Consider the following 9860-nt stretch of genomic DNA (forward strand, 5'->3'; position numbering starts at 1 on the left):
TCTTCCTATTTCATTGTCTTGAACCCTGCAAAGATCTTACAGAATTTGCCTTTAAGCATTAGACTTTTTGTAGTTGAATGCCAACTAACAGCTGGAGTGGGTTGACTCCCAGATTGTTGCCTCTGCAATTTTTAATTTGGACGTGTTGATATAGCAACAGAAATAAACTAAAAAACTGAAGGAGGAAGTTCCAGGCTGACTGCATCCTACGGAATTCATTTCTAAGAGTCTCATTTCCTCTGGAGGCCTCACAGGAGAAGAGGCAGCTGTTTGAGCCCTCTGCAGCTCACATCAAATCAAGTTCAGTATGCTTCCACAAATTTGATGATCGACAGATGCTCATGAAAGGTGGAGAATGGCCCAGACAGCATGTTGAAAATATTTTCACCTCACTTCTCCTGGCACTAGCAGTTGCTTGGAGGGGTGAGAGAACAACATCTAAAATATGCAGTAATATTCTGGACTTAAGATGTAAAGAAGTTGTATGAATTTTACAACAGAGGTATAAACACTGTCCAGCAAACTAGGTTTCTCTTTCTGACTGAAATATACAGTAAATAGCAACCTGGACCCTTGATAATTGCTTTGTAATCAAAGTTGGAGCTAGTGTTGTGTTCTAAGTGTGATTTTCATCTTATTGCTCTCTTTAATATCTTTATAAGATACACCTATCAATTCATTACTTGGCTTTCCTCTCCAGATAGCAATTTATCTGGTCAAAATTTAGAGTTAAAGATATAAGATATCCAGGATATCAGCTGGCTGGAAAAACAGAATTCTTCCCTTTCATGGATAACCTTTACTGAAACATAATTACAGCAACTGTGATATGAACTGTTTATTCTGTGTAATTTTTCAATTATTTTCAAATAGAATATGTATTTGAGGTTTGTCTTTCAGTCATTTAAGTCTTTAAAATTTGATACTTTGTCAAGGCCTGTAAACTTTGGTTGACTGTTACAATGTGAGAACTAGCCTGTTTCATTAAGAATAAGGAAAAAGATTCAAGTTTATTCAGACAAGCTTATTTGTATTTGACACCTAAATTCACATCTGAAAAGGAGATTATAGGGACTGGAATTGGAAGGGATGAAAATGGATGGAGGTACAGGACTGAGAAACACACACAAGTTCTTTAAGCATCTGAGTGCTTCAAAATACAGCCTAGTAAAGCATTAGTTCTTACTATCTGCAGTAGTTTTTAACAGATGCCATGCATTGTCCAAATATTGCCATAGAAGATTGAAAGAATATTGAAAGCTACCTGAAAAGTTTGCTGTGATGAGAGTTTTACAAACGATGCAAATGCATAAGGAAGGTGAGCAGTAGGAGAAAGGGGATATTCTGACTAGGCAGAATGTTTACTTATTTTCTTCAGAACTCATAGATGAATGCCTTCTAGTCACGTTTTTAATTTCTTCTTCCAGAATCTGGATGCTTTGCATGACCACCTTGCCACTATTTACCCGGGTATGCGAGCCCCTTCCTTTAGGTGCACCGATGCCGAGAAGGGGAAGGGGCTCATCCTGCACTACTATTCCGAGAGAGAAGGCCTGCAGGATATTGTCATTGGGATCATCAAAACAGTAGCTCAACAGATCCATGGCACGGAAATAGATATGAAGGTAATGTTTGCATGTGCACACTGGAAGTTTTTGTCATTAGGACAAAATCAAGAAAAGCAAAAGTGAAGTGATGACAAACAATCATTTCCATTGCTGCTGTTCCCTTGTGGAGCAGTGGCTCAGTACTGACTCGGGAGGAACCATCATTGTTTGTGTTGTTTTAAGAACAGGTCAGCTGTGTGCTGAGAAGGCCAGCACTTACTTGCAAACAGACCCCACTGGGAACAGTTCAGAACAATATCCTCTCATTCAGACAAAGAGATGACATGTACAGAAGTTAGATACTGGGTTATTTGGAGTGTTTTTTTCCATTTTACGTTGCATTTGATGTATATTTTTTACTACTGACTCAGGAGGAACCATCATTGTGTTGTTTTAAGGACAGGTCAGCTGTGTGCTGAGAAGGCTTACTTGCAAACAGACCCCACTGGGAACAGTTCAGAACAATATCCTCTCATTCAGACAAAGAGATGACATGTACAGAAGTTAGATACTGGGTTATTTGGAGTGTTTTTTTCCATTTTACGTTGCATTTGATGTATATTTTTTACCGTCTACCGTGTTCTGTGAGAACACAGACATTTTATCTCTGTGTCCTAGATTCTTCACCTGTGTGCAGACTGTGAGGCTGATGTGCTTTAATGAGGCCTGGCTGGCGAGCAGTGTTTTCCTCCCAGCTTGCATGCCAGGTCCTTCCCAGAACCACCACTGCATGGGGGTGTGGCTGGATATACACCTACAGCCTCAGAAGTGGAAAAATGTTCCTCAGTCACAGAGTTTACATAATGTCATGTGTGCTCAGTCATTCGTGAAATGGGAAAGAGGCTTCTGCTTGGTGTCCATACTGAGCAGCAGGAAGGTCAGGCCTTGCATATGTAATGGTGTCAAAGCAGAGCTTGATCTAAGGTGCAGATATATCTGGGACAAAAGAGCAAATAAAAGCATTTTGGTGCTCGAAATACTGCAACTGATGTAAAATACTTTTCATCAAGTAGAAAAGAATATAAGCAGGTAGAGTAAGGATTCTTTCATTTTTTAAGCTGTTCCTAAGTCATATTTAATTTCTAGCAGTGTTTCATTATGTGCTTGCTCAGAAAATCCATTCCAGTTTCATGAGTGTGTCACAAAAACATGGTCTTTCTCAGATAAGTGATTTATAAGGAAACCAATGGCAAAGGTATTTGTACTGCCCTGTCAGACTATTGGCCTTTTAGGTTTACTTGTTACAAGCCAGCTCAGGTTTCTAGTGAATGGTTAGTTCTTTATGGTGATGGTGAGATACTTGATGTCCTTTTGTAGCTTCTACTTTGTAGAAATCTGTAGTTCAAACTTCTACAGCAGGTGTTAGCAATTGGATACGGAAGGATGCAACAGAATAAAAACAACCTCTTCTTAGGTCCCTCTTTATTCAGAGTGTTGAGACAGGCAGGGAGGACCATGTTGGAAAGTTGGCTGCAAGAGTACTGAAGCTGTTGCTTGACAAACATTTCTTTAAGTACCACAGGCCGCTTACGAAGCACCCCTTCTCCTCCTGCTCAAGCTTGTCCTACAACAGCTTCTTCAGCTCTGTATGTCTACATCTGTTGTGAAGCTATAAAATAAACTAGACTGAGAAAATGAACTGAGTTCAAAATAACAGCTTTTTTTTTTTTTTTCTGCATTATTTTTGCCCACATATGTTCCTTTATCTGACTGTTGGAGAGAGTTCTACCAGCATAGTTGAGGGGTCATGCAGAGACAAAATTCATCAGTGGGGCAGAGAAGGAATCTTGAGTTGTGCAAAGCAGCTACCAGAACAAACTTCACAAACTGTGTCCTCCGTGGGAATGTTACTTTGTCTGAACCAAAAGCACAGAGGTGCCTAAGAATTAATATTACCCTAAATGGAAGAAAGTGCATATTGTCTGTATTTTATTTTGTTTGCTACCCTGTTTTTTCACTTCACCTATTAGAAAGTTGTGTGCCCTCAACCCTGAACTCTTTTTCCTCTCTGCTGGTTCATAAAGCCTAGCTTTTGACACCTTTAATGACATTAAATAGTGCTTTACTCCACAGGTACTTGCAAACCTCAGTGGTAGATAAGCAGAGAATAATCAGCTACCTGTTTCTCTAAGGTTAGAGTGCCAAAATTTGCAGCTTATCCACACACAGACAATGAAAGTCTCCTTCTGTTACTCCACAGGTCAACTATTAATCATTAATGGTACAGAGTGAGGGTTTTAAAGCAGAGCAGATCTGCCATTGTGGTACCTGGCTAGTTTCACACTGTTCAAAAAAATGAGAAAAGGAGCAAAAAATTGACCAGCTTCTTTCATCTCCATCCCTTGCCTCCTAATTCATTAAATTAGTGCTTTCATGTTTCAGGCTTTTACTAGTGCATTGTTTGAAATAGCACAGCAGAGAAAAACAATGGAGTTGCTTTTCATCCTCTCAGTTTTTCTGGAACCTGTCAATGCTTCCTCTGTGAAATTTTTGGTTTGGACTACAGTTAGAATTTTGTGCAAGGAATTTTTTTTTTTTTTTAACTGGTAAGAGCCTCAGTGCCTAGCCCTAAGTTTTTTATTATATGGGAGTTGCCTTCTGACTTGCAAAAACAGAGGTGAGATTCCTGCATTGTCCTTCCAGATCTCATTATCCATAACAATCCAACACAGAACCGGTTTAGTCAGTGCTGCAGTTCTCTGTATATTAGTGTAAAGTTGATACCTGCAGTTTGGTGTTTAATGCTTCATATTTTACTTTCCTTCTCTGGGTGTTTAGAACAATTGCTTGCATAAATCATGCTTCTAAGTCTGTATTTTCATGAAATTGTGCTTAAATTTGTGTAACGCATTACCGGTTTCTTTGAAGGTGTTACCAGATTTTAATTGTTTACAAGAATCCTGGTTTTCTTTTATTAAGTGGTTAGATTTTGTGCAGAATCACAGCATGGCAGAGGTTTGAAGGGACCTCTGGAGGTCATTTTATCCAGCCCTCATTGCTTAAGCAGAACCACCTACAGCCAGTTGCTCCAGACAATGTTCAGTTTTCAGCTGTCGCAAGGGATGAAGACTCAGCAAACTCTTTGGACTACTGGTGCTAGTGTTCAGTCCCCCTCGCAGAAAAGTGCTTCCTAATGTTCAGAGAGAAAATTCTGTTTCAGTTTGTGCCCATTGCCTCTTCTGCTGTCACTGTAAACTACTGAAAAGAGCCTGGCTCCATCCTCTGTGCACCTTCCCTTCAGGTATTTGTACGTATGAATAAGATCATCCTGAGCCTTCTCTTCTCAAGGCTGAAGAGTGTTAGCTACCTCAGCCTTTCCTATTACAGGAAGTGCTCCAGTGCCTTAATCATCTTCGCTGCTCTTCACTGGACTCTCTCCAGTAGCTCCATCCCTCTTGTACTGAGGAGCCCACAACTGGACACACCACTCCAGGTGTGGCCTCTCCAGTGCTGAGCAGAGAGGAAGAGTCACCTCCTTCAAGCTGCAGAAAAAACCTGCAGAGAAAACCTAAGGAATCTCGTGATCACAAGAGGAGAAATAAATATTGAGAGAAATACATTCTTGTTTTGTACAAGATTTCTTTGGGTGGGGAAAGAGCTAAATAGAAAAAACATGTTTAATTCTGCTAAGTTTCTGCAGTTTCACACAGTACCATTTTATATATGAGCACATATATATAAAAAATGAAATCTCAGCTTGTCTCTGTTAAACTCTGTAGTACTGGAAGGAAGCCAATTTGTTTTGAACTTGGATTTACAATTCCAGCTGAATAGTTCAGACAGGCCTACGCTGACATTAAATGACTAATTAATGCAAATCCAATTTGCCTTATCTTCCCTGATATGGTAATCCATTTTTAACTAAATAGAAATGAGACTATATAATTTTTGCAGCCAATATTGTCCCAAGAATTGTTGCTGACTTCGAGAACACACTAAGAATATTTAACTTCCGCCAATCTCAGTACAAGAACTAAAATTCTTCATGATGCTGGTGACCAGCTTTGGCATGAGATCTCTGTTAGCAGCCTTCTGGCTGTGCCATCTCTCGCTTCCCTTGTCAGAGGTTGTATAAATGAAGGTGACCTGTGAAGGTAAAGTCAGGACAAAGATTCCCTGAAAGCTACAAATGGTACAGGTCAATTAAGAATATTGTTTAATCCTACAAAGCCTAAAAATCTGTTGGGAAAGTAGACTTTCCGGTTCTGTTATTGTCTGAGAGCAGACTATCAAAATCTTTCTTTCAGACATAGAAGGTGGTTGGCAATATCACATGAGAAAAGGCCAGGTGAAATCCCTGACAAGCCGGTAATTTCTGACTGTCTCAGTACTGATGGCAATCTAGAGAAACAAAGCTGTGTGACCAGCTGGAGAGCTGACCTAAAAGCTACTTAGGTACTTGTTATGGTGGCCAAACAGTACTGATCCATACATGAAAATGCTAGCTGTGTATGAAGACACGTCAATCATGGAACACAATCAGCCTCTATTTCTGGCACAGGGGCAGCAGGAAACTTCACTAGCTCCAGGCTCAGAGCTTCAGTGCAGTGACAGTCTCTGCCTTGAGACCAGCTGCCAGGTGGAGACATCCACTCAGGTTTAACTTTGGGTGTGCCAAGCTAAGAGTGATACCATTTCCACAGTGAACTGCTTTGCCTCGGGATCACCCTGAAACAGCTGCAGTGAAATTTATCAAGTGGCATTGCACAGTCAGTTTTGATGAGAAGAGATCAAGAATTTAATCCTGTGTTGACCTTTAAATGGGGAAAACCTGACTTTGCATTAATCTTCACAATCTGATGGAAAAACATCCCTGTCCAAGGACATTCTGTCCCTTCCCTGTGCTGAGATACAAGCGTATCTCGCAGACATGCTCCTACCTATGGAATACATGAGTTTTGTAGACACATCAGTGAAAGGTTAACGGGTAGCATGTGTTCATTATACATGCTGTATCAGAGTCATACAGCTTAATTTCATATCTTGTGTGAAGTATCTCGCGGACATGCTCCTACCTATGGAATAGGGTTTTGTAGACAAATCAGTGAAAGGTTAACAGGTAGCATGTGTTCATTATACATGCTGTATCAGAGTCATACAGCTTAATTTCATATCTTGTGTGAAGCTCACCAAATATCTTAAACCACAAAGTCATTTTAAAATAATTGTCCTTTGAATTGTCCTTCCCTGAAATACTGGTGTGACTTTTCACATGGCTAAGCAAGGACAAAATCTGAGCCCCGAAGACAAGAAGGACATGGACCTGTTGTCCAGAGGAGGACCATGAAGATGATCAGAGGGTGGGAGCACCTCTTCTATGAGGGCAGGTTGAGAGAGTTAGGGTTGTTCAGCCTGGAGAAGAGAAGGCTTCAGGGAGATCTTATTGTGGCCTTCCGGTATCTGAAGAGGGCCTACAAAAAAGCTGGGAAGGGACTGTTTACAAGGCCTGGTAATGGTAGGACAAGGGGTAATGGCTTCAAACTGGAAGAGGGTAGGTTTAGATTAGATGTTGAAGCGCTAGGGTTTAACCCCCCTGCCTTGAATGAGGGTTGATGTATGGACGATGTCCACAACCAGGCAAGAAAGACTCTCCTGACTGGTTTTCACTCAGGGTCTGTCCAGCTTTAGGTAGGAACCAATCAAGAGATTACCATCAGGTGTCCTGCCTCCAAGTTAACAACATAAAAGCTGGTTCTGCCAGCTGTTTTATTTGTGTAGTATATATACTATGTGGTATTTCCAGTTGCTGGAAGGGCCCCTGCCAGCTGCCTGTTGTAGGCAGAGCCTCCATCAATGATGGGACATTAATGTGGCTGGGAGCAGAGGAAGGAGTATATCTATGATAATGGCATTGTCCTTTGGTCATGGCCACACAATTGGAGTTGGACTGGTCGCCTGGGTCCTTGGTTGATTTGCTACTGTCTCCACTGCATCTTTCACTGTGAGTGATTTTATAAAGCTTTTCATTCCTCCAGTGGTTGGCCCCCTCAGATCCTTTGCATATGATTTAAGACCAGAGGGAGGGATCCGGTTTGTGTGTTGACCATTCATGATGATATCTTTCCTATTGGGATTTGTGGTCGGCAAAAGAGATGTAAGGAAGGAATTCTTCACTATGAGGGTGGTGAGACTGTGGAACAGGTTGCCCAGGGAAGTTGTGGATGCTCCATCACGGGACCAGGTTGGATGGGGTCTTGCACAACATGGTACTGTGGGAGTTGTCCCTGCTGATGGCAGGAGGGATGGAATTAGATATAAGATCCTTTCCAACCCGAACCATTTAATAATTCTACAATCTTGTGGAAAGCACAGGCAGGTTAGCAGTCAGATGTTTATATATTGTCTTTGAAACCAGGAGAGTGATTTTTCTCTTCAGTTTTTAACTGCAGTTGCTATGGTGACTGAGATCTTAGATGTGGTAAACTGATGTCATTTCACCAACTAAGACTGCAGGGGGAGGAAGAGTTAGACATGATTCGTGGCTTTGTTGCTTCTGTCACTTTGATTTGTCAAGCATTTAACAGAGGCTTCTTTGACAATGTTTAAATGATTCTGAAATCCTGTGGCTTGCAAACTTTGCTTGCAGAATGAATCAATAGATAAGCTCTATGCAGGTTAAGCTTACTGCAGGGTATCTAGGGCAAGTCTTTATTCTGGGTAAGTATCTGGCCCCTTAGGTGGGATCTGTAGGTACAACAGTGAAGGGATGTGATTTAACATATTATGTTAATGGCCAGAGGTGCTCATTTTAAATTCAGTGACAAGGTGGATGAAATCCTGAGACAGACAGATTGTGCATTAACGATGTGAGCAGAAAAGACGTCATGAAATTACGTTTCCAGTAGGAAATGATTTAAGGATAAATCAGTAGATTTCTTAGCCTGGATAGGGGTATGATTGCAGTCTGTTGGGGCCTCTGTTAATAAAGTTCTGTGCATGAGGGAGCAGAATCAAATGCAGTGAACCAGCCACGTCCACAGCATATCAGGTTTACCAGGAGTGTGCAGCTGGAGCTGTGGCTCTTTTAGATCCCACACATTTCCATGCATTTGGCCTGTTGTTCATCTGGCACACTAATGTGATGCAGCAAGCAGTTCTGAATGCCCTGGAGTCTGCTGAAAATAAGTGTTGCAAATGATCTTGAAAATGCCTGGAAAATTTACAGCTTTGCCCTGTTACTGACACAGTTCTAATCTATAGAAAGACTTGCAGGTACTGGTAGATAAAGAACTGGACATGACCCAGCAAGGTGTGCTCACAGCCAACTGCATCAGAAGCATGGCCAGCAGGTTGAGGGAGGTGCATCTGCCACTGTCCTCCAGTGAGACCCCATGTGGAGTCCTGTGTCCAGCTCTGGTGTCCTCAGCATGGAGAAGACACAGACCTGTTGGAGCAGGTCCAGAGGAGGACTGCAATAATGCTCAGAGGGCTGGAACACCTCTTCTGTGAAGAACTGGGGTTGTGCAGCCTGGAGAAGGCAGCTCTGAGGAGACCTTATTGTGGCCTTTCAGTACTTAAAGGAGGCGTACAGGAAAGATGGGAACAACCTTTTTAGCAGGGCCTGTAGTGATAGGAGAAGTGGTAGTGGTTTTAAACTAAAAGAATGTAGGTTCAAACTAGATGTATGGAAGACATTTTTTATGGCAAGGGTGGTGAAACACTGGCACAGGTTGCCCAGAGAAGTGGTGGAAGCCCCATCCCTGGAAACATTCAAGGTCAGGTTGGATGAGGCTCTGAGCAGCATGAGCTAGTTACAGATGTCCCTGCTCAGTGCAGGGGTTTGGACTGGATGGTCCCTTCTATCCCAAAATACTCTATTATAAGGTTAGGAAAACAGCACATTGTGTGTGATGACTGACTTCATCACTATGTAAGCTCGTGGGATTGTGTCTCATACTTAGCTAGACATCTTGAAGTGTAGAGCAGTTCTGTTTTTATGGGTTTGGTTTTGACCAACACTTGAATTTCATTTATTGATGCATCATGCATTTGTAATAAGTGGGAAAAAAATGGCAACTTATGAAAAATCCTTTAGGTGATGCATGGGAGCAGGAAAACAACCTGTAAGCACAGATGCTGGTTGCTAACAGAATACTAGTATGCAGTGACCAAGATCGTCATTAGGTGATAATGTCTCTGGAAGGTGTGCTGTTGATATGAACATTTCCTTAAAAATTATTAGATCTTTAAAAATTAATTTTAGGACTGCTTTTCCAAATGAAGAAGCTTTTCATCCAAAATTGTCCTGGTTCC

At 41.5% G+C, this 9860-nt stretch overlaps 1 protein-coding gene across 1 annotated transcript in view; it reads left to right on the forward strand.

Moving 5' to 3' along the window:
* The window catches only part of LOC103780806 (guanylate cyclase soluble subunit beta-1-like), a gene marked incomplete at both ends in the record, with an annotated part of 5745 nt that extends 4120 nt beyond the window's left edge, over window positions 1-1625 (forward strand). The window contains one exon of the mRNA XM_008948502.1: window positions 1428-1625. Within this exon, the coding sequence (XP_008946750.1) occupies window positions 1428-1625 (198 nt within the window). The remainder of the gene's footprint in view (window positions 1-1427) is intronic.
* Between the last annotated feature and the right edge of the window lie 8235 nt (window positions 1626-9860).

The sequence above is a fragment of the Merops nubicus genome, unplaced genomic scaffold, assembly GCF_000691845.1.
Source record: "Merops nubicus isolate BGI_N331 unplaced genomic scaffold, ASM69184v1 scaffold15940, whole genome shotgun sequence".
Classification (NCBI taxonomy): Eukaryota; Metazoa; Chordata; class Aves; order Coraciiformes; family Meropidae; genus Merops; species Merops nubicus.